This window comes from Oncorhynchus clarkii, chromosome 21 (assembly GCF_045791955.1).
Source record: "Oncorhynchus clarkii lewisi isolate Uvic-CL-2024 chromosome 21, UVic_Ocla_1.0, whole genome shotgun sequence".
Lineage (NCBI taxonomy): Eukaryota > Metazoa > Chordata > Actinopteri > Salmoniformes > Salmonidae > Oncorhynchus > Oncorhynchus clarkii.
The window spans coordinates 6,151,624-6,177,957 of record NC_092167.1 but is presented as its reverse complement, the minus strand read 5'-3'; the positions used below and the strand labels follow the sequence as shown (position 1 = coordinate 6,177,957).

General features: G+C 45.4%; 1 protein-coding gene across 1 annotated transcript in view; it reads right to left on the bottom strand.

Moving 5' to 3' along the window:
- Positions 1-26,334, bottom strand: part of LOC139378421 (exocyst complex component 4-like) — a 247,383-nt gene that overhangs the window by 27,782 nt on the left and 193,267 nt on the right. The window contains exons 14-15 of the mRNA XM_071120583.1: positions 24,221-24,399; positions 1,567-1,708 (exon numbers count right to left, since the gene is read on the bottom strand). Of these exons, the coding sequence (XP_070976684.1) occupies positions 1,567-1,708; positions 24,221-24,399 (321 nt within the window). The remainder of the gene's footprint in view (positions 1-1,566; positions 1,709-24,220; positions 24,400-26,334) is intronic.

The window sequence follows — 26,334 nt, the reverse complement described above, 5'->3', positions numbered from 1 at the left end:
TTGTTTTCTGGGTCTGGTTGGAGGATCACTTGTTTTAGACGTTAATGGGTGAACTCACTGGATCTGCAGGGAGACATTGGTCTGAATGTATTATTAGATTGTCTTGCACTTGTTTAACCCCCTCCAGTTGACTGACACACCGGTGCACCAATCTAAGTCATCTCAGTTTTATTTTTTATCCCATCACAATCCATCAGTTTAAGCTAGAGATATCTGTTTTATTTTATTGGATGAGTCTCAATCCACCATCATTGTCACACTTCCTCATCTGCAGTGAAAGGTGGCAGAGCTAGAGTGGTGTTAGTCAGACCATTTAGACATCCCAAACACGATGGTGGTCTCCACAAGTGTCAGGGGACTCGTCTGAAGTCGGGACCTTCCATTTGCCAACCTCTGTTTGTAGTATCTGAACATTTTGGGCTACACACGAACTAGTCTGAAGGAAACAGATGTTGTGCCTACCCCATAAAAGGGGTTAAATATGTATTTAAAAAAATAATATATATTTCCTGAGCTTCCTTATATCTCCTAGATATAGGACAGACACTTCAAAACCTTATTCCTTATGATTGTTTTATGAATGTGTTATCAATGTGGGGTATGGTACTAAAGCCTAAATTCAATATGTTATCTAAAAATATTCATATACATATTTACACCTAAAGGGGTTGTAAAATTAAAAACGATAGTCCTGCCACTTGGTGAGCTATAAAGTTGAAGGATGGGGCTGAACGAATGTAACCGCTCTCAAATTCATAGGTGGAACTATTCAAGGTCTGACAGTCAACATGGTAGTCTGACAGAACATCAGCCTGCTAACTCAGTCTGCCCCCACTCAGGACCAGGACTGAAGAACACTGGGAAACCATTGAGAGGAAGATTCTAGAAATCACGGTTGTGTTTGTGAACATGACCAATAGGAAAAGGTAATTGTGAACATGACCAATAGGAAAAGGTAATTGTGAACATGACCAATAGGAAAAGGTAATTGTGAACATGACCAATAGGAAAAGGTCATTGTGAACATGACCAATAGGAGAAGGTCATTGTGAACATGACCAACAGGAAAAGGTCATTATGAACATGACCAATAGGAAAAGGTCATTGTGAACATGACCAATAGGAAAAGGTCATTGTGAACATGACCAATAGGAAAAGGTCATTGTGAACATGACCAATAGGAAAAGGTCATTATGAACATGACCAATAGGAAAATGTCATTATGAACATGACCAATAGGAAAATGTCATTATGAACATGACCAATAGGAAAAGGTCATTATGAACATGACCAATAGGAAAAGGTCATTATGAACATGACCAATAGGAAAAGGTCATTATGAACATGACCAATAGGAAAAGGTCATTATGAACATGACCAATAGGAAAAGGTCATTATGAACATGACCAATAGGAAAAGGTCATTATGAACATGACCAATAGGAAAAGGTCATTATGAACATGACCAATAGGAAAATGTCATTATGAACATGACCAATAGGAAAAGGTCATTATGAACATGACCCAGGCTGGGTATTTATCCTGGAGAGTCCATGTCCGTACGTACCTGACCTCCAGGTGGAGGACCAGCAGACAGCGGTCAGCGATGTCCTGGAAGGCCCTGGACAGGTCAGTCAGAGTCTGGAGGATCTGGTCCCTGCTGCGGACGCTCTCATTGGTCACCTGGGGGTCCGAGCCTGGAGATCCACCTGAACGAACACACACACACACACACACACACACACACACACACACACACACACACACACACACACGTTACATTATAGCTAAATATAAAAAATACCACAGCAGTGTTTCCCACACCTCTCTTTGAGTACCCAGGACCATTCCACACCTCATCTTGAGAACCCAGGACCATTCCACACCTCATCTTGAGAACCCAGGACCATTCCACACCTCATCTTGAGAACCCAGGACCATTCCACACCTCATCTTGAGAACCCAGGACCATTCCACACCTCATCTTGAGAACCCAGGACCATTCCACACCTCTTATCGAGAACCCAGGACCATTCCACACCTCATCTCGAGAACCCAGGACCATTCCACACCTCATCTCGAGAACCCAGGACCATTCCACACCTCATCTCGAGAACCCAGGACCATTCCACACCTCTCCCCGAGAACCCAGGACCATTCCACACCTCATCTCGAGAACCCAGGACCATTCCACACCTCATCTGGAGAACCCAGGACCATTCCACACCTCATCTTGAGAACCCAGGACCATTCCACACCTCATCTTGAGAACCCAGGACCATTCCACACCTCATCTTGAGAACCCAGGACCATTCCACACCTCATCTTGAGAACCCAGGACCATTCCACACCTCATCTTGAGAACCCAGGACCATTCCACACCTCATCTTGAGAACCCAGGACCATTCCACACCTCTTATCGAGAACCCAGGACCATTCCACACCTCATCTCGAGAACCCAGGACCATTCCACACCTCATCTCGAGAACCCAGGACCATTCCACACCTCATCTCGAGAACCCAGGACCATTCCACACCTCTCCCCGAGAACCCAGGACCATTCCACACCTCATCTCGAGAACCCAGGACCATTCCACACCTCATCTCGAGAACCCAGGACCATTCCACACCTCATCTCGAGAACCCAGGACCATTCCACACCTCTCCCCGAGAACCCAGGACCATTCCACACCTCTTCAAGAGGACCCAGGACCATTCCACACCTCATCTTGAGAACCCAGGACCATTCCACACCTCATCTTGAGAACCCAGGACCATTCCACACCTCTCTTCGAGTACCCAGGACCATTCCACACCTCTCTTCGAGTACCCAGGACCATTCCACACCTCATCTTGAGAACCCAGGACCATTCCACACCTCATCTTGAGAACCCAGGACCATTCCACACCTCATCTTGAGAACCCAGGACCATTCCACACCTCATCTAGAGAACCCAGGACCATTCCACACCTCATCTTGAGAACCCAGGACATTCCACACCTCTCCCCGAGAACCCAGGACCATTCCACACCTCTTCCCGAGAACCCAGGACCATTCCACACCTCATCTTGAGAACCCAGGACATTCCACACCTCTCCCCGAGAACCCAGGACCATTCCACACCTCTTCCCGAGAACCCAGGACCATTCCACACCTCATCTCGAGAACCCAGGACCATTCCACACCTCTTCCCGAGAACCCAGGACCATTCCACACCTCTTCCCGAGAACCCAGGACCATTCCACACCTCTTATCGAGAACCCAGGACCATTCCACACCTCACCTCGAGAACCCAGGACCATTCCACACCTCTTCCCGAGAACCCAGGACCATTCCACACCTCACCTCGAGAACCCAGGACCATTCCACACCTCTTCCCGAGAACCCAGGACCATTCCACACCTCACCTCGAGAACCCAGGACAATTCCACATATGCCAGATCTCAATTACAAGAACCAGGAGGAGAACCAAATCAAATCAAAATGGTATTGGTCACATACACATGGTTAGCAGATGTTATTGTGAGCGGAGTGAAATGCATGTGCTTCTAGTTCCGACAGCGTAGTAATATCTAACATGTAATCTAACTAAATCAAAACAACTACCTAATACAAACACATCTAAGTAAAGGAATGGAATAAGAATATATACATATAAATATATGGAAGAACTAGGACGAAGGAGAACTAAAGAGAACCAGGGAGAACTAGGACGAAGGAGAACTAAAGAGAACCAGGGAGAACTAGGACGAAAGAGAACTAAAGAGAACCAGGGTGACTAAGACGAAAGAGAACTAAAGAGAACCAGGGAGAACTAGGACGAAGGAGAACTAAAGAGAACCAGGGTGACTAAGACGAAAGAGAACTAAAGAGAACCAGGGAGAACTAGGACGAAGGAGAACTAAAGAGAACCAGGAAGAACTAAGATAAAAGAGAACTAAAGAGAACCAGGGAGAACTAGGACGAAGGAGAACTAAATAGAACTAGGAAGAACTAAGACGAAAGAGAACTAAAGAGAACCAGGGAAAACTAGGACGAAGGAGACCCAAAGAGAACCAGACACAATGAGTTGATGTAATCCAGAACTAACACACGTAATTCAACTAATGAAGGGATTGATCAGTTGAATCAGGTGAGATTGGACTGGAATACATCAAATAGGAGGAACAGCAGTGAAAACTCAAGGAGAGGTTTGGGACACTGTGCTACACATCTGAAGACCTTCTACAGTCCTTCAGAAAGTCCCTTCAGTCCTTCAATCCATGTGCTGAGACACCAAGTCTGTGTCTGCATTGTGATCCATACAAAGGAGCTGTGTGTGTGTGTGTGTGTGTGTGTGTGTGTGTGTGTGTGTGTGTGTGTGTGTGTGTGTGTGTGTGTGTGTGTGTGTGTGTGTGTGTGTGTGTGTGTGTGTGTGTGTGTATAAAGAGCATTCAGACCACCAGGTGTAAATCAATGGCTATAAATTAGAGGGGAGTGGAAGGAGAGAGAAATTGGCCCTGTCACTCATATGTGAGTCTATTTGGGCAATGAGGCGGTGGGGACTGTGGTGTGTGTTGGGAGAGAGACTGCTGAGTGGAAGAGGGGTGGTGAGGGCTAGCGATCGATTGGCTCTAGTCAGGGCCAGCTCCCCAGTTACTCCCTCAGCCCTTGTGAAGGTCGTACGGACGAGAGCACGTACGCAGGCAGGACGGCAAGCCCACTCAAAGACCCAAACACACACTGACAGAGTGAGGAAGGAAGTAGTTGAAACTGCAGCTGAGCAACGCAGGCCAATATCCCCTGTTGACAGAGGTCCTTAGTGGAGATATTTCCTACAGATTCAAGACTATACAAGTTTTAAACTCTGATTTGATTCTTAAAAAACTAGAAACAGAAACTAAATACTCTAAATCATAGAAATACTCAAAGCTCTGTATCTACGTTATGCACATTCTGACAAAGTCACATGTTGACTTATTTGGGAGTCACATCACATGAGATGTCCCCAGTACCCTGCCTCGTCTCCATGTCCCCAGTACCCTGCCTCGTCTCCATGTCCCCAGTACCCTGCCTCGTCTCCATGTACCCAGTACCCTGCCTCGTCTCCATGTACCCAGTACCCTGCCTCGTCTCCATGTCTCCAGTACCCTGCCTCGTCCCAATTAACTCAGTATCTTGCCTCGTCCCCATTAACTCAGTATCCTGCCTCATCTCATGTCCTTGGTACCCTGCCTCGTCTCCATGTCCCCAGTACCCTGCCTCGTCTCCATGTTCCCAGTACCCTGCCTCGTCTCCATGTTCCCAGTACCCTGCCTCGTCTCCATGTCCCCAGTACCCTGCCTCGTCTCCATGTCCCCAGTACCCTGCCTCGTCTCCATGTCCCCAGTACCCTGCCTCGTCTCCATGTCCCCAGTACCCTGCCTCGTCTCCATGTCCCCAGTACCCTGCCTCGTCTCCATGTCCCCAGTACCCTGCCTCGTCTCCATGTTCCCAGTACCCTGCCTCGTCTCCATGTCCCCAGTACCCTGCCTCGTCTCCATGTTCCCAGTACCCTGCCTCGTCTCAATGTCCCCAGTACCCTGCCTCGTCTCCATGTTCCCAGTACCCTGCCTTGTCACCATGTTCCCAGTACCCTGCCTCGTCTCCATGTCCCCAGTACCCTGCCTCGTCTCCATGTTCCCAGTATCCTGCCTCGTCTCCATGTCCCCAGTACCCTGCCTCGTCTCCATGTTCCCAGTACCCTGCCTCGTCTCCATGTCCCCAGTACCCTGCCTCGTCTCCATGTTCCCAGTACCCTGCCTCGTCTCCATGTCCCCAGTACCCTGCCTCATCTCCATGTCCTCAGTATCCTGCCTTGTCCCCATTAAAGCCAAACTAAGTGGCTGAAGATAAGCTGAGACCCCATTGGCTTAGACAAACACAGGGAGGCTGAGTGACACAGTCCTCCAATCAACTGAGCAAACACTGCTCACAAGCAGTGTGTGTGTGTGTGTGTGTGTGTGTGTGTGTGTGTGTGTGTGTGTGTGTGTGTGTGTGTGTGTGTGTGAGAGAGAGAGAAAGAGAGAGATGGACATGGAGATTGCTCTTTCTATTAAGACAGGGGTGTGTGGGCACCAGCTGTGTGTGTGTGTGTGTGTGTGTGTGTGTGTGTGTGTGTGTGTGTGTGTGTATCCTATGTGGGTGGAGGTTATTGAGAGAGGCAAAGGTGCAGGATGGACACTGAGGACAATGCTTGGAGGAGAAGAGACTAATATAGAAATGCTAATGAAAAGTAACTGCTTTGTGCAAAGCTCTGGAGCGCTGACTGCAGTGGCAGGAAGGAACAGGGGGCTGCACAGCCAAAACAACAGGTTTCTCTACGTATGAGAGAGATGAATTTGAACTCTTAAAAAAAGCATCTGATGGTCTGCATCATTGTAGGTGAAGACTCATTGAACAGGTAGTCCAGTGTAAACACCGAGCAAGGCAGCCTTTCATTCTCTTCAAAAAGAGGTTATATGTTATACAGGGACTTCAACAGTTTGTGAAGGAAAACAGATCATTCAGAGCTATATACTGTAGATCAGGGGTAACTCCACGCTGACCCTGAGGTCTGGAGCCTGCTGCTTTTCTGTTCTACCTAATAACTAATTGCACACACCTGGTGTCCCAGGTCTAAATCAGTCCCTGGTTACAGGGGACAGTGGAACAATGAGGCAGAACTGTCTTGGAGGTCCAGAGGTGAGTTTGAGGGGCTGTGTAGCAACAGTGCTTTGATCCAACTCTAACTAAGATCCAGTTCAATAACGTAAACATATCCAACACATTAACATGACCTTGATGATAATAACACAACTGACTCACCCCAACAACACGTGCTAATGGAAACTGCAAATAGACCAGATGTGTTTGTCTGGGGATGAAAGCCAATAGAAATAGGACCTTGATCACACCTAGGTTGAACCAAACTCACCAACAACACCACTTCTGTTCTCTCAGCTTCCTCCTGAGATTAAGGATAAGATCATATAACATAACAAGCTTTTAAAATTCAATATTGGTGCACAATTTAAACCAATAGTATGAAAGTGATGCAAACGGTACTCATGGAACGACCCTGCAATCCTCGTCTTAGATATCAGCCTGCAAAAACAAGACTCTATTTTGGTCCAAGTGTTCAGAAACCTGGAAATACTGCAGTATCATGGTTAGAGATGAGTCTGAATGCTGATCCCCTGACTCAGACAATTAATCATGGAACACACACCATCGTTTCCTTTCGTCTTTCCACAAAGAACAAAACAAAAGAACATGGTTGCGTTGCACGAAAGAAAATTCAGTTACTTGACTTTTACAAAAGTAAAGATTAATTGTCTCGAGACGATATAACCCTAAAGCACAAATTCAATCACAATGCACAAGTCTGTTGCATTATGTTCCCTAAATAATTATAATATTGCATTACTGCACTCTTAGAAAAATGGGTTCCAAAAGGGTATTTTGGCTGTCCCCATAGGATAACCATTTAAAGAACCCTTTTGGGTTCCAGGTAGAACTCTCTGTGAAAAGGGTTCTACATGGAAACCAAAAGGGTTCTACCTGGAACCAAAAAGGGTTCTTCAAAAGGTTATCCCATGGGGACAGGTGAATAACACTTTAAAATTCTAGAGTGTGTTCATGAAGACATTACACAGAAGAAATTCAAAGCAAACAAGCGTGGTGAACTATTTATACATTGTTCTGGTTTTAAGTGTACCAAGATTTGGCATGGGCCCTCAGATCCTCAAAAGGTTTGACAGCTGCACCCTTGAGAGCATCTTGACTGGCTGCATCACCGCCTAGTATGGCAACTGCTTGACATCCGACCGCAAAGCGCTACAGAGGATAGTGCGTATGGCCCAGGACATCACTGGGGCCGAGCTCCATGCCATTCTGGACCTCTATACCAGGCGGTGTCAGAGGAAGGCCCTAAAAATGGTCAAAGACTCCAGCCACCCAAGTTATAGACTGTTCTCTCTGTTACCGCACAACAAGAGATACCAAGTCTGGAACCAACAGGACGCTGAACAGCATCCACCCCCAAAGCCATAAAAATATTTAACCAAATCTGCACTGACCCTTTTGGCACTAACTCTATTGACTCCTCACATACGCTGCTGTTACTGTTTATTATCTTTCCTGTTGCCTAGTCACTTTATCCCTACCTGTGTGTACATGCAGTTGAAGTCGGAAGTTTACATACACTTAGGTTGGAGACATTAAAACTAGGTTTTCAACCACTCCACAAATTTCTTGTTAACAAACTACAGTTTTGGCAAGTCGGTTAGGACATCTACTTTGTGCAATTTTTCAAACAATTGTTTACAGACAGATTATTTCACTTATAATTCACTGTATCACAATTCCAGTGGGTCAGAAGTTTACATAAACTAAGTTGACTGTGCCTTTAAACAGCTTGGAAAATTCCAGAAAATGAAGTCATGGCTTTAGAAGCTTCTGATAGGCTAACTGACATAATTTGATTTAATTGGAGGTGTTCTTGTGGATGTATTTCAAGTCCTACCTTCAAACTCAGTGCCTCTTTAATTGACATCATGGGAAAATCAAAAGAAATCAGACCTCAGAAAAAAAATTGTAGACCTCCACTAGTCTGGTTCATCCTTGGGAGCAATTTCCAAATGCCTGAAGGTACCACGTTCATCTGTACAAACAATAGTACGCAAGTATAAACACCATGGGACCATGCAGCGTTCATACAGCTCAGGAAGAAGACGCGTTCTGTCTCCTAGAGATGAACGTATTTTTGTGAGAAAAGTGCAAATAAATCCCAGAACAACAGCAAAGGACCTTGTGAAGAAACAGGCACAAAAGTATCTATATCCACAGTAAAACGGGTCCTATATCGACATAACCTGAAAGGCCGCTCAGCAAGGAAAAAGCCACTGCTCCAAAACCGGCATAAAAAAGCCAGACTATGGTTTGCAACTGCATATGAGGACAAAGATCGTACTTTTTGAAAAAATGTCCTCTGGCCATAATGACCATTGTTATGTTTGGAAGATAAAGGGGGAGCCTTGCAAGCTGAAGAACACCATCCCAACCGTGAAGCACGGGGGTGGCAGCATCATGTTGTGGGGGTGCTTTGCTGCAGAAGGGACTGGTGCACTTCACAAAATAGATGGCATCATGAGGATGGAAAATTCTGTGGATATATTGTCAGGAAGTTAAAGCTTGGTCGCAAATGGTCTTCCAAATGGACAATGACCCCCAAGCATACTTCCAAAGTTGTGGCAAAATGGCTTAAGGACAACAAAGTCAAGGTATTGGAGTGGCCATCACAAAGCCCTGACCTCAATCTTATAGAAAATTTGTGGGCAGAATTGAAAAAGTGTGTGAGCAAGGAGGCCTACAAACCTGACAGTTACACCAGCTCAGTCAGGAGGAATGGGCCAAAATTCACCCAACTTATTGTGGGAAGCTTGTGGAAGGCTACCCGAAACGTTTGACCCAAGTTAAAAAATTTAAAGGCAATGCTACCAAATACTAATTGAGCGTATGTAAACTTGAGGATGTGGGAATGTGATGAGCTGAAATAAATCATTATCTCTACTATTATTCTGACATTTCACATTCTTTCAATTTAAAGTTTTATTAAGTTCTTGTTTTTCAATCAACCAACAAACATAAAATTATAATAATATAAAAAACTTTACAAATAAAATAAAAATAGAATGAATAATTATTTTAAAATATATATTCTTATTAGTTATTTCCAACCTTAGCTGAGATGACAAGCAAATAATTTGTTTTTAGTTTTTACAGGACCTTACACAATATGTATCTGCTCATTTCCCTAATCACCCCATTCACTCTGTCCAATTTGAAATATACTTGAGTAGTGGAGACCAGAGTCTATCAAACTTGGGCTGTCTCTTGTGGAGGTCATAAGTGAGCATTTCAAGAGGAAGAAAGTCAACAATCTGGTCAATCCACATTTTAAATGTAGGAGGGGTATTAGAGGCCCACAATAGAAGAATACATTTCTTAGCAAAGTATGTAATAGTCATAAGCACATTTTCTCTGTCAGGATTAGATAGATACACGGGGTCATATCAAACTGTACATCTAGTATTTTCTGTGCAGCAGTATGTATAGAGTGCCAGAATATGGCAATCTCTCTACAGCTCCAAAATACATGCATATAGGTTCCACTTTCAGAGTTACATCTTTTACAGTTAGGAGACATATCTGTTTTCATTCTATGGAGTCTCAAAGGAGTATAATAAAATTTGTACAAAAATGTGTAATTAGATTCTTTCATTTTTACATAGTAGAGTAGTAGAGGAGCCGTATACCCTGTCGCAAACCTCCGCCCATAACTCATCACTGATAGTCAGACCAAGGTCCTTTTCCCAGATTAGTAAAAAGTAATGGAGGAGCCTCCTTTCTCAAAAAGAGATGTAAGAGATTTAGCCTTTAATGGATTGTGCTGTGACAAGAAGGGTTTCAACTTCATTCAGCTGAGCTCTAAACCTCCTCTTGTAAGTAAATGAGGAAATTAAGTGTCTAATTTGAAGATATTTAAAAAAATGGGATCTTGGCACATTGAATTCACTGGAGATGAATGAATGAAATAGATGAAATAGATCTGAAAAGGTCCTGATTCCTAGAGCATGCCAAAGATTAATATTGGCATCACTCAGGGCATTTGGCAAGTCTGAGTTGCCTACTATAGGCAACATGCCACCTCACTAAAGTTATTAATGAATATAATTTGAGCTTAGGGACACATTTCACATTCTTAAAATAAAGTGCTGACCTAAAACAGGGAATTTTTACTGGGATTAAATGTCAGGAATTGTGAAAAACTGAGTTTAAATGTATTTGGCTAAGGTGTATGTAAACTTCCGACTTCAACTTTATCTACCTCAACTACCTCGAACCACTGCACATCGACTCTGTACTGGTACCCTGTGTATATAGCCAACTTATCATTGACTCAGTACTGGTACCCTGCGTATATACCCAAGTTATCATTGACTCAGTACTGGTACCCTGTGTATATAGACAACTTATCATTGACTCAGTACTGGTACCCTGTGTATATAGCCAACTTATCATTGACTCAGTACTGGTACCCTGTGTATATAGCCAAGTTATCATTGACTCTGTACTGGTACCCTGTATATATAGCCAACTTATCATTGACTCAGTACTGGTACCCCGTGTATATAGCCAAGTTATCATTGACTCTGTACTGGTACCCTGTGTATATAGCCAAGTTATCATTGACTCTGTACTGGTACCCTGTGTATATAGCCAAGTTATCATTGACTCTGTACTGGTACCCCGTGTATATAGCCAAGTTATCGTGTATTTATTGAGTTGTTATAATTGATTTTCTCTTTTTCTCTCTGCATTGTTGGGAAATAAGTAAGTAAATATGTCAATGTTAGTCTACACGTTGTTTACAAAGCATGTGACAAATAACATTTGATTTGAAAACCGAGAAGCTCTTGAGTACACAGCTCAAATATAATCATATGTTTATTAGCCCACACCATAGACCAGGCCTGGGCAAAGGCCGGCCCGGGGCCGTATGTGGCCCGCGACTTGGGTCAAAACGCTACCACTGACCTGCAACTTGAGCTTATCGATCTTCAGTCTGATGCAGTGATTGGACAACTATTCAAAACAATGTCACTGACGAGGTTCTATTCATCTCTTGATGAACAAAACTTTCCAAAGATTAGGAGTCCTGCTCAGAGGATGTGTGTACTGTTTGGGTCAACCTTTGTATGTGAACAGACATTTTCCGTGATGAAATACAACAAGTCAAGACACAGATCACCTCTTACTGACTCTCACCTCTCAGCAATCCAGTGCATAGCGATGTCAGAGACGATACCTGACTTCACAGCTCTAGTCAATGCACAGTGTACTTTCCCTCCGTGTAGTTCATTGCATGTTTAATAATGAAAAAACCTACCAAAAGGAGAACATGGATGTGGTTTATTTCTGTGCATGTTAAAAAAGTAAAATAAGTAGCATATCTGGATGTGATTTACAGTAGATATATCTGTCAACAGTCAAACACATGATATAGGATTCTGGCCCGCGATGGCAAAAATATATTCTAATGTGGCCAAACATGGAAAATAATTGCCCAGGCCTGCCATAGACTATGTAGATAGTATATAGATACTATATAGATATATATATATTTCATTTTTTCCACCTTAATTTAACCAGGTAGGCTAGTTGAGAACAAGTTCTCATTTACAACTGCGGCCTGGCCAAGATAAAGCAAAGCAGTGCGACAAAAACAACAACACAGAGTTACACATGGAATAAACAAACATACAGTCAATAATACAATATAAAAAGTCTATATACAGTGTGTGCAAATGAGGTCGGATAAGGGAGGTAAGGCAATAAATAATTATCACAATCATATAACTCATGCTACTGCAAAAGGGTTCTAGCAGGAAACAGATGGCCAGAATATAGAGCAAGGAAAGCCAGGAGAGGGACAAGTATTTTACTTAATGGTTAATCAGATAAAAGATTTCTACAATAAATAGTATTAACAGTCAGTGATTGAGGAAGAAGGAACTACATACTGTCAGACACCCCACCTGAGGAAGAAGGAACTACATACTGTCAGACACCCCACTGTAACTAGAAGGAACTACATACTGTCAGACACCCTACCTGAGGAAGAAGGAACTACATACTGTCAGACACCCCACCTGAGGAAGAAGGAACTACATACTGTCAGACACCCCACCTGAGGAAGAAGGAACTACATACTGTCAGACACCCCACCTGAGGAAGAAGGAACTACATACTGTCAGACACCCCACCTGAGGAAGAAGGAACTACATACTGTCAGACACCCCACCATAACTAGAAGGAACTACATACTGTCAGACACCCCACCATAACTAGAAGGAACTACATACTGTCAGACACCCCACCTGAGGAAGAAGGAACTACATACTGTCAGACACCCCACCTGAGGAAGAAGGAACTACATACTGTCAGACACCCCACCTGAGGAAGAAGTAACTACATACTGTCAGACACCCCACTGTAACTAGAAGGAACTACATACTGTCAGACACCCCACTGTAACTAGAAGGAACTACATACTGTCAGACACCCCACCTGAGGAAGAAGGAACTACATACTGTCAGACACCCCACCTGAGGAAGAAGGAACTACATACTGTCAGACACCCACCGTAACTAGAAGGAACTACATACTGTCAGACACCCCACCTGAGGAAGAAGGAACTACATACTGTCAGACACCCCACCTGAGGAAGAAGGAACTACATACTGTCAGACACCCCACCTGAGGAAGAAGGAACTACATACTGTCAGACACCCCACCTGAGGAAGAAGGAACTACATACTGTCAGACACCCCACCTGAGGAAGAAGGAACTACATACTGTCAGACACCCCACCTGAGGAAGAAGGAACTACATACTGTCAGACACCCCACCTGAGGAAGAAGGAACTACATACTGTCAGACACCCCACCTGAGGAAGAAGGAACTACATACTGTCAGACACCCCACCTGAGGAAGAAGGAACTACATACTGTCAGACACCCCACTGTAACTAGAAGGAACTACATACTGTCAGACACCCTACCTGAGGAAGAAGGAACTACATACTGTCAGACACCCCACCTGAGGACGAAGGAACTACATACTGTCAGACACCCCACCTGAGGAAGAAGGAACTACATACTGTCAGACACCCTACCTGAGGAAGAAGGAACTACATACTGTCAGACACCCCACCTGAGGAAGAAGGAACTACATACTGTCAGACACCCCACCTGAGGAAGAAAGAACTACATACTGTCAGACACCCTACCTGAGGAAGAAGGAACTACATACTGTCAGACACCCCACCTGAGGAAGAAGGAACTACATACTGTCAGACACCCCACCTGAGGAAGAAGGAACTACATACTGTCAGACACCCCACTGTAACTAGAAGGAACTACATACTGTCAGACACCCACCGTAACTAGAAGGAACTACATACTGTCAGACACCCTACCTGAGGAAGAAGGAACTACATACTGTCAGACACCCCACCTGAGGAAGAAGGAACTACATACTGTCAGACACCCCACCTGAGGAAGAAGGAACTACATACTGTCAGACACCCCACTGTAACTAGAAGGAACTACATACTGTCAGACACCCCACTGTAACTAGAAGGAACTACATACTGTCAGACACCCCACTGTAACTAGAAGGAACTACATACTGTCAGACACCCACCGTAACTAGAAGGAACTACATACTGTCAGACACCCTACCTGAGGAAGAAGGAACTACATACTGTCAGACACCCCACCTGAGGAAGAAGGAACTACATACTGTCAGACACCCCACTGTAACTAGAAGGAACTACATCCTGTCAGACACCCCACCATAACTAGAAGGAACTACATACTGTCAGACACCCTACCTGAGGAAGAAGGAACTACATACTGTCAGACACCCCACCTGAGGAAGAAGGAACTACATACTGTCAGACACCCCACCTGAGGAAGAAGGAACTACATACTGTCAGACACCCCACCTGAGGAAGAAGGAACTACATACTGTCAGACACCCCACCTGAGGAAGAAAGAACTACATACTGTCAGACACCCCACTGTCAGCCACCTTTTAACCAGGAGGTGGGACAAATAGTCTGTTCATGTGGTGTCTGAGTTATCGGAAATACGAGACTTCCACTTAAACAGCCCTCCAAGTTGTAATTACAAGTCGGAAAGTCTGAGAAAATGACAATGCTACATATCAACACACTTGATATGTATCATTGTTGATACGTAGCTAGTTTGACTATATTGTCCATGTTTGCAACCTAGCTAACTTTATTATTAGAAACTTTAGCTAGATCATATAGCTAGCTAAAATGTCATTGGTTGAAGAATTGTTCCAACTGGGATGTTTCCCACGAGCACATGAATGGTAACTAAACAAACACATCACACAGGCTCTTTAAAGGGGCAATCAGCAGTTGCTACATCCATTTTTGGATTATAAAATAAATGATATGTAGGCATTGATTCTTGAAGAATATAACTTATAAATGCCTCATGGCCTTAGTTCAACTGTCACACTCCATTAGAACCCAAAATATAAGCTTGTTTTACTCCAATATTTGTGAACAAAGTAAATGTAAATAATTACAGTACAGCCTCATAACATAGGGTAAAACTATCATGTTGATATCATGGATGGTCAGCTCTTGCATCCGTAGCTCTGTCTATGAATATGAGAATGTTACATTTCTCCAGCCCCATAATATTTTATTTTCTACCAAAACAAGGGCTTTTTTTATTGTTTCTACAACAAAGAGTTCACAGACAACGGGTGCGAGCTGTGCACCCAGGCAGGTCACTTATGACACAAGTCAGTATTCAACATTCATCCATGTCTGAGGATGTCGAGAGATGATGTGACCAGCCACTAGGGGCAACAGTGAGCGCCGTTACCTTCAAGTAGGTTTTGGTTTTGCTAGGGTATTGTGGACGGGGATGGCGGTAAGCATCTGCCTCTGGTTCCAAGTAGACCAAAGGTTCCAAACCGACCAAAGGTTCCAAACAGACCAAAGGTTCCAAACAGACCAAAGGTTCCAAACACACCAAAGGTTCCAAACAGACCAAAGGTTCCAAACAGACAAAGGGTTACAAACATACCAAAGGTTCCAAACAGACCAAAGGTTCCAAACAGACCAAAGGTTCCAAACAGACCAAAGGTTCCAAACAGACCAAAGGTTGCATGTTTGAATCCAGCGATAGAAAGTAGTTGTTGATATTTTTTGTTTTCAGCCTAACCCAAAATTTAACCCTTACCTTAACCATTCAGAGTTCATGTCTAACCTTCAGAATCCGGAGTTGATGCCTAAACTTAACCCTAAATATTTTCACATTTCAGGTGTAGAACTTTGCAAACAACATCTAATTCTGATGTGAGACTGTGATAGCTTGTTTATGTGCCATGGCTTGTGTATGTTGTGTGTAAATGCCTGTGTGTGTGTGTTGTGTGTAAACACCTGTGTGTGTGTGTGTGTTGTGTGTAAACACCTATGTGTGTTAGTGTTAAAGTAACTGCATTGTGTGTTTCCTCCAGTGCATTTCACATCATGTCTTTGGCAGCTCTGGGGAGGAAGGCCTAACAGCAGGAGGTCTCACCAGGGGAACACAGTACGCCTCTCAGCCTGTCACACTTTGATGATGCGATCAAGACTCCACGGCATGGGGCCACCAATTTAGAGGCATGAACAGAGGAACTTGGGCTCCTTCTGACTGACAGCCTTCCATACCTCCCATCTATGTCAACTTTCCCTCTCTAATCTCTTTGGATTCAGGGTCTCTCTCTGCGTGCCTCGCACTCTGCGTGCCTCGCTCTCTGCGTGCCTCGCTCTCTGCGTGCCTCGCTCTCTGCGTGCCTCGCTCTCTGCGTGCCTCTCTTTCTGCGTGCCTCTCTTTCTGCGTGCCTCTCTCTGCGTGTCTCTCTCTCTGCGTGTCTCTCTCTCTGTGTTTCTCTCTCTCTGCCTCCGCCGGTCTCTCTCTCCTAGTATGTGGGGTCTTTGTAAATATATGTGTGTTTTTGTTTATGCGTGTTTGTGTGAGTGTGTAGTGTGTGTACTGTATAGTGTGTAGTGCTTATCCAATTATTTTCCAATCCCATCTAAGGGAGGCGTCTGTTCCTTGCCATCTGCAGGAGATGAGGGTGGCACACATTAAGGGAGAGACGGGGGGCAGACCAATGGCACACACACATGCAGACACACAGGATAAATACTCTATTGCTCTGGCTGGTCAATGACAGGAAAGCTAACAGAGAACAAAGAGAGAGAACATGAAAGAAACAACTATGAGTTGATGCCTCCTGTCTGAACCAGTTCAATGTGGTGCAGAACTTTCCATTGACTCATCAGTCTGCTCTTTCCAGACCTCCAGCAGAGAGGAAGAGAAAGAAGAAGAAGAGAGGGAGGGTCTATCCTGGAGGGGTGGAGTGAAGTCATGAATGATGCATAGGGACTGGTGTTAATTATTCTGTGTGTGGAACGGGACAGACATCTGCACTAGGATAGAGAGAGAGAGGTGGGGGGGGGGAGAGGAGAAAGAGTGGGGAGATGGATGGAAGGAGGAGAGAGAGAGAGAGAGAGAGAGAGAGAGAGAGAGAGAGAGAGAGAGAGAGAGAGAGAGAGAGAGAGAGAGAAAGAAAGTGAGAAAGAAAGAAAGAAAGAGAGAGAGAGAGATAGAGGGAAAGAGAATGAGGAGAGAGATGGGATGTGTCTATTCTTATGTATGCCTGAGAGACAGCCTGGAAGTATGTGAGAGATAAAGACTAGACATGCATGTGTAAAACAGAAAGGTAAACGTAAACGTATTCAAGGTATCAAGGGAACAATTAGAGATGTACAGGCTTGTATAGTGTGTTGGAGAAAGAAAGTAGAACACTGATTATGCTAATACTTCCTACTGCTAGAGGGAGCAGCCCACCACTTGCTCAGGTCAAGGTTAAAAAATAAAAAATCCCCCCTCCTCATCCTCTCTCCCCCCGTCTCTTCCTCACAGGCAAATCCCCCCCTAACTCCAAAATACTGCCTATGTTGCAAAAAGAACATGCGGTCAAAGAACACCTCTCCCCCAGGACAGCATGGTTCTATAGTACCTCATTACAGAGAGTAGAGCAGCGGAGCACAGCACAGCTACAGTTAGATGTGTCCTAAACGGCACCCCATTCCCTATACAGTGCACTCCTTTTGACCAGGTCCCATAGGGATCAGGTCAAGAGTAGCCCACTATGTGGTGCCGGGGTAGCCAACCCTGTTCCTGGAGTGTCACAGCTACAGCAGGATGTTCCAACTAGGCTTCATACCTGACCAACTGAGATAATTGATCGGTTCAGTGATTGCCTAAATTATACAAACCTGCTCTTCCAGGCCGGTTAAATCAAGAACATGAACTGTCTGCAGTTCTCCAGGACCAGGGTTGACTTCCCCTTATGTAGGGAGTAGGGTACTATCTACCCCTGATGTAGGGAGTAGGGTACTATCTACCCCTGATGTAGGGAGTAGGGTACTATCTACCCCTGATGTAGGGAGTAAGGTACTATCTACCCCTGATGTAGGGAGTAGGGTACTATCTACCCCTGATGTAGGGAGTAGGGTACTATCTACCCCTGATGTAGGGAGTAAGGTACTATCTACCCCTGATGTAGGGAGTAAGGGACTATCTACCCCTGATGTAGGGAGTAGGGTACTATCTACCCCTGATGTAGGGAGTAGGGTACTATCTACCCCTGATGTAGGGAGTAGGGTACTATCTACCCCTGATGTAGGGAGTAGGGTACTATCTACCCCTAATGTAGGGAGTAGGGTACTATCTACCCCTGATGTAGGGAGTAGGGTACTATCTACCCCTGATGTAGGGAGTAGGGTACTATCTACCCCTGATGTAGGGAGTAGGGTACTATCTACCCCTGATGTAGGGAGTAGGGTACTATCTACCCCTGATGTAAGGAGTAGGGTACTATCTAACCCTGATGTAGGGTACTATCTATTCCTGATGTAGGGAGTAGGGTACTATCTACCCCTGAAGTAAGGAGTAGGGTACTATCTAACCCTGATGTAGGGAGTAGGGTACTATCTACCCCTGATGTAGGGAGTAGGGTACTATCTACCCCTGATGTAGGGAGTAGGGTGCTACCTACCCCTGATGTAGGGAGTAGGGTGCTATCTACCCCTGATGTAGGGAGTAGGGTACTATCTACCCCTGATTTAGGGAGTAGGGTACTATCTACCCCTGATGTAGGGAGTAAGGTACTATCTACCCCTGATGTAGGGAGTAGGGTACTATCTACCCCTGATGTAGGGAGTAGGGTACTATCTACCCCTGATGTAGGGAGTAGGGTACTATCTACCCCTGATGTAGGGAGTAGGGTACTATCTACCCCTAATGTAGGGAGTAGGGTACTATCTACCCCTGATGTAGGGAGTAGTGTACTATCTACCCCTGATGTAGGGAGTAAGGTACTATCTACCCCTGATGTAGGGAGTAGGGTACTATCTACCCCTGATGTAGGGAGTAGGGTACTATCTACCCCTGATGTAAGGAGTAGGGTACTATCTAACCCTGATGTAGGGTATTATCTATCCTGTGTGTGTGTGTGTGTGTGCCTGTGTGTGTGTGCCTGTGTGCCTGTGTGTGTGTGCCTGTGTGTGTGTGCCTGTGTGAGTGTGTGTCTGTGTGTGCCTGTGTGTGTTTTCTTGTGTGTGTGTGTGTGTGTGTGTGTGTGCGCCTGTGTGTGCGTGTGTGTGTGTGTGTGTGTGTGTGTGCCTGTGTGTGTGTGTGCCTGTGTGTGTGTGTGTGTGTGTGTGTGTGTGTGCCTGTGCGTGTGTGTATTTGTATGTGTGTGTGTAGGGTGCCATTTGGGACTTAGATCTAGAGTACATGCTGTCTGGAGGCAGGAGAAGCATGGCTGCCTCGGATTTGAACTAACGCAATCTTGAAACTGATCTGCAGATCGCTGGACACACACACACATAAAGATGTACATGTACAGACATAAGAACATTGTTAAGCAATAAGGCACGAGGAGGTGTGGTATATGGCCATTATACCACGGCTAAGGGCTGTTCTTTAGCACAACACATTGCAGTATGCATGGACACAGCTCTTAGCTGTGGTATAATGGCCATATACCACAAACCCCCAATTAGAGCAGTAAAAAAATGAATGTTTTGTCATTCCCGTAGTATAAGAACTGATACACCACAGCTGTCAGCCAATCAGCCTCCAGGGCTCAAACCACCCAGTTTATAATAGGGCGTATACCACAGGTATGACATAACATTTATTTTTACTGCTCTAATTACGTTGGTAACCCGTAACCCAATAAGGCACCTCAGGGGTTTGTGGTATATGGCCAATGTATCCAGGCACATTGCGTCATGCTCCACATTGCGTCATGCTTAAGAACAGTCCTTAGTCGTGGTATATTGGACAAAAACCACACCCCCTCAGGCTTTTTGCTTAAATATACCACAGCTTTCAGCCAATCAGCAGTCAGGGCTTGAACCGCCCAGTTTATATAAAAAATAAATCACTCACTCACGCAAACAGATGAATGAAACATTAAAACACATGACATGACAGCCAGGACAGACATGACAGCCAGGACAGACAGGACAGCCAGACAGATAGGACAGCCAGACAGATATGACAGCCAGACATACATGAAAGACAGGACAGCCAGACAGACATGACAGCCAGACATACATGAAAGACAGGACAGCCAGACAGACATGACAGCCAGACAGACATACATGAAAGACAGGACAGCCAGCCAGACAGACAGACAGACAGTCAGTCAGACAGACAGACATGACAGTCAGACAGACATGATAGTCAGACAGACAGCCAGACATGACAGTCAGACAGACATGATAGTCGGACAGACATGACAGCCAGACAGACAGCTAGACCGACAGATAGCTAGACCGACAGATAGCTAGACAGACAGATAGCTAGACAGACAGATAGATAGACAGACAGATAGATAGACAGACAGACATGACAGTTAGACAGACAGATAGCTAGACAGACATGACAGCTAGACAGACATGACAGCTAGACAGACATGACAGCTAGACAGACATGACAGCTAGACAGACAGACATGACAGCTAGACAGACAGACATGACAGCTAGACATGTCAGCTAGACAGACAGACAGATAGCTAGACAGACAGACAGCTAGACAGACAGACAGCTAGACAGACAGACAGCTAGACAGACAGACAGCTAGACAGACAGACAGCTAGACAGACAGATAGCTAGACAGACAGATAGCTAGACAGACAGATAGCTAGACAGACAGCGAGACATACAGACAGATAGCGAGACAGACAGACAGACAGATAGCTAGACAGACAGATAGCTAGACAGACAGACAGCTAGACAGACAGACAGACAGACAGACAGACAGACAGACAGACAGACAGCTAAACAGACAGCTAGACAGACAGATAGCTAGACAGATAGCTCGACAGATAGCTCGACAGACAGACAGACAGACAGACAGACAGACAGCTAGACAGACAGACCGCTAGACAGACAGACAGACAGACAGACAGACAGACAGACAGACAGACAGACAGCTAGACAGACAGATGGCTAGACAGACAGATAGCTAGACAGACAGATAGCTAGACAGACAGATAGCTAGACAGACAGACATGACAGCTAGACATGACAGCTAGACAGACAGACAGACAGACAGACAGACAGACAGCTAGACAGACAGATAGCTAGACAGACAGATAGCTAGACAGACAGATAGCTAGACAGACAGACATGACAGCTAGACATGACAGCTAGACAGACAGATAGCCAGCCAGCCAGCCAGCCAGCCAGACAGACAGACAGACAGCTAGACAGACAGATAGCTAGACAGACAGACAGACATATAGCTAGATAGACATGCCCACAGATCCAGTTTTTACACACAGCTGTTCCCAGCAGAAAGCGGCCATCACATTGGCAGGTGCCCTCAGTGTGTGTGTGTTGTGTGTGTGCATTGTGTGTGGTGTGTGTTATATGTGTGTCACCTCAGGTAAATATTGTCTGAGAGGATTAGGCGTCCAGAGCGGCGCCCAGATGGGCGATAAGACCCTCGCCCCTGCCACCCTCACGGCCAATCACCATTGGAGTACACACACTGGATGACCGCTGTCTCTCTGTCATATCAAACACACATACCCCACACACACCATGCACACACGATTGTTTAATCAAATTAAGATTAAATTAAGATTCAGCTGCGTTTTAACAGAGACAGTGTGTATTTATCATGCTAATCTTCTCCCTGCCTTATCCCTGTGTCTCTCTCTCTCTCTGTGTGTGTGTGTGTGTGTTTGATTTACAGATGCAGCCCAGCCACAGACATTGGGAGGTGATGATAGGAAATGTCCATCTTAGACTGATTTCTCTGGGTCAATCTACCTCCTGCATACGAGGCTGGACATTATCCTAGCATTGTCCTTTTACATTATTTATTTTACCTTTATTTAACTAGGCAAGTCAGTTAAGAACAAATTGTTATTTACAATGACGGCCTACCCCGGCCAAACCCAGACAACACTGGGCCAATTGTGCCCAATCACCCAATCACGATCGGTTGTGATACAGCCTGGAATCGAACCGGGGTCTGTAGTGACGCCTCTAGCACTGAGATGCAGTGCCTTAGACCGTAGCGCCATTCCTTTGGGGGGGGCCGTTGTGGGTCCTGTAAATAACTTGGCTTATAGATTAACAGTCAGCTATAATGTAGCCAGTATAGCAGAGCATCAGCGTACTGTACCAGCTGTATATGAAGGTTCACAGATCACACATTGACTCCGCTTACGCCGGTCCCCTGTTACTGGGTCTTAATATGATTTCATTCAGAATACATCTGTTGGCACTAATATCACTCCATAGTGCTCTGCCCTCCTCTCTTAAACAACGCTCCAACTGAAACACACAGGAAGGACAATGACACCGCAGTCCCACACTTCCTGCCTGAAACAGCACCATCAGAGAATGAGGAGGACAAGAACGGAAATAAGCTTGGTGTTTAATATATGTAATGTTGATGGTTAATTATCCAATACATTAAATCAATCAAGTGATGTGGTTTCATGGAAACACTATGCATCCTAATGCTTTTGGTAGAAACCTCAATGACTAAACTCTATGACTCTGGTCCTGTCTGTCTCAAGGTCGTTCATTCGTTCCCCTACCGTGGAGGAACATGGGTGCTACAGGACCTCGCCACACTCCAGAGGACAGCCGGCCCGACTGAAAGACTCCTTCGTCTAGCACGGCCATCACGCCGCGGAGAGAGAGAAGAAACGTGTACGAGTCGAGGAAGACAAGAGAAGGAAAATGACTTGTCCATACCTGACTACCTCTGTAATATGAAATCCAATTTAGGGAAGAAGGGGGAAACGGAGAGATAAGAAGGGAGGTTTTTCTCCCCCTCCGCCGTGTCGCGCCGAGCCCCATCAACCAAGGCAAACACTAAATAATGAACAATACTGTGGCTGTCCCGCCACGATAAAACACACTCCATTAATGCCACTCGGCAGAATTAATGATAATTATGCCACGTTCGCCGCCCGTTCTCTTATTGAATTCTTATCTGAGCTGCCGAGGAGGAAGGAACAGCGCTCCGACTGTCTCCTCTTCCACCCCCCCAAAAAAACAATAGAAAGAAAATCCCTCATTGAAGTCGTTCAGAAAGGGGAAGTTCACAGAGGAAATAGGAACCTTTATAGGTGTAAAATGAAGGAGGTGACATGGGATGCAACAGAGGAAGAACTCAGTGACTTTCATGCTCTGGAACAGGTGATCACAACACTGAGCTTAAGATGGGCTGTGTCCTTTCTACAAGTGTGTGTGTGCGTGTGCGTGTGTGTGTGTGTGCGTGCGTGCTCTGAACCCTTCTGGGTGTGGTCTGAGCTTCACCATCAAGGTTGTGATTACATATTGAAGGATGGCACAATTAGAATGATATTCTATCTGTATGGGCACACCACCATAATGGTTGGACTACAAGACCAGAAACATCCTCAGCCTGCTGATGACAATGGAACACACACACACATTTTCACTGATAAATGAGGTCTCTGTAAAGACAGTGAGTAAAAGGTCTCTGACAGTTCTGAAACAAACCACACACTTCCAGGGCTAATTAGAGTGTGTATAAAGTGGTGTTTGTTTCTGGAGGCCCTCCTACCTGGCTCTAATTAGACGGTGGTAATTCACTCAGACAAACTCTTAATGACAGAGAGGAAAACTACTGCTGTGTGTGTGTGTGTGTGTGTGTGTGTGTGTGTGTGTGTGTGTGTGTGTGTGACAGAGAATAAATAACTACTGCTACTAATCATGACTGTTAAGGTGTCAGACTACAGTGTGTGTATATATACATAGCATAGGGAGTGGATGTGTATACTAGTGGCAGTATCTAGAACAAAACGTTACACAGTCCATGTTAGCATTATGGAACCTCCTTGTGTTGTGTACTGTTCATTCATTGGCTGTGTGGGACAGGTGTTGAACAAGCAGCCCTTCAGTCCACACACACCCCACCAACCCTGCATGAATGGAAGCCATAAGGTGTGTATGTATGTATGCCTGCCTCTGCGCGTGTGCGTGTATACTCACTGGCAGCGTGGGGCAGGTTGATGAAGAAGCCTTTGAGTCTGGAGGCCAGCCACTCCATGCTCTCCTGCAGGTTGGCCAGGGCCTTCAGGTCGCTCACGTCACGCAGGATCTCGTTCTGCGGGATCAGCTTGTCACCCAGGTTACCCGTCAGCACCTCTGACTCCTTGGCAAACGCCGCCCTGGATCAGTGGGAATGGAGGATGAGAGAGGAAATGGAGGAGGAGAGAGGAGATGGAGGAGGAGAGAGGAAATGGAGGAGGAGAGAGGAAATGGAGGAGGAGAGAGGAGATGGAGGAGGAGAAAGGAAATGGAGGAGAGAGGAAATGGAGGAGGAGAGAGGAAATGGAGGAGGAGAGAGGAAATGGAGGAGGAGAGAGGAAACGAAAAAAGTTGTATTAGACAAAATCAGTCAATGTGACATGTTCTAGACAGGTTCTAAAATGGTCATGAGAGTAGTTAGAACTAACAGTCTGATATTCCAACAAGGGTTAGCCTGGTCCCAGATCTGTTTGAACTAACTGCCTGATCTTCAAACAAGGGTTAGCCTGGTCCCAGATCTGTTTGAACTAACGGTCTGATCGTCAAACAAGGGTTAGCCTGGTCCCAGATCTGTTTGAACTAACTGTCTGATCTTCAAACAAGGGTTAGCCTGGTCCCAGATCTGTTTGAACTAACTGCCTGATCTTCAAACAAGGGTTAGCCTGGTCCCAGATCTGTTTGTACCGTCTTTCCAAATCTGTTGGTCATTGTTTGGCTTCATAATGACAACAGGAGATGGGAAGCTCTGGGACCAGGGTAGAGAGAGATGGGTTTCTCTTCTGGATATAGGAGATGGGAAGCTCAGGGACCAGGGTAGAGAGAGAAGGGTTTCTCTTCTGGATATAGGAGATGGGGAGCTCTAGGACCAGGGTAGAGAGAGAAGGGTTTCTCTTCTGGATATAGGAGATGGGAAGCTCTGGGACCAGGGTAGAGAGAGAAGGGTTTCTCTTCTGGATATAGGAGATGGGAAGCTCTGGGACCAGGGTAGAGAGAGAAGGGTTTCTCTTCTGGATATAGGAGATGGGAAGCTCTGGGACCAGGGTAGAGAGAGAAGGGTTTCTCTTCTGGATATAGGAGATGGGAAGCTCTGGGACCAGGGTAGAGAGATAAGGGTTTCTCTTCTGGATATAGGAGATGGGAAGCTCTGGGACCAGGGTAGAGAGAGAAGGGTTTCTCTTCTGGATATGGGTCGTGCATTAAGAGTAGCGGCTTAAAACCTGTCAACAGCTCCAGATAAGGATTCCCTAGAATGAAGGAGAGGACAGTAGTGGAAGGCAGGAGGATAGTGAAAAGGAGAAGGACATTTATTGTGGGGTGAGGAGGATTAGAGGGGAGGGGACTATAATAACAATCCCACGGTCCCCTGCACAGAGGATGGCTGGCACCGTGTGGAGCTGGACCCTGGACGGACAGACAGACCAGTCACATCAACTCCAGCATGCATCTCAATGAGGCCTTGGGCTTCCAGTAATGACCTTCACTGTGATTTAGGACTGACTGACTAACTTAGTTCAGTCACCACAGGCCCAATGGCTAGCTAGTAACTGGAGCAGATAGAGAGGGAAGGGGAGAGAGACGTCATAGTAAAGGCTGGGTGGGTAGAAAGAGGAGAGAGAGAGAGAAAAAGACTCAACTGAGTGTGCATGTATAGGCGTGTGTGTGTGTGAAAGAGATATATTTTAAGGCAATGTGACGTTTCAGACTTCACACATGCTAGCAAACACATGACAAGAACACAGCCTTGAGGAGAAGACAGCAAAGAATATCCTCATTTTTTTGTGTGACTACTGACCAGCAGCCTTGGTGAATTCACTTCAATATCAAAACTGGAAAGAGACAGAGACACAGAGAGAGAGAGAGAGAGAGAGAGAGAGAGAGAGACAGAGACAGAGAGAGAGAGAGAGACAGAGAGAGACAGAGAGAGACAGAGAGAGAGAGAGAGAGAGAGAGACAGAGAGACAGAGAGACAGAGAGACAGAGAGACAGAGAGACAGAGAGAGAGAGAGAGAGATAGAGAGACAGAGAGAGAGAGAGAGAGAGAGAGACAGAGAGAGAGAGAGAGAGAGAGAGAGAGA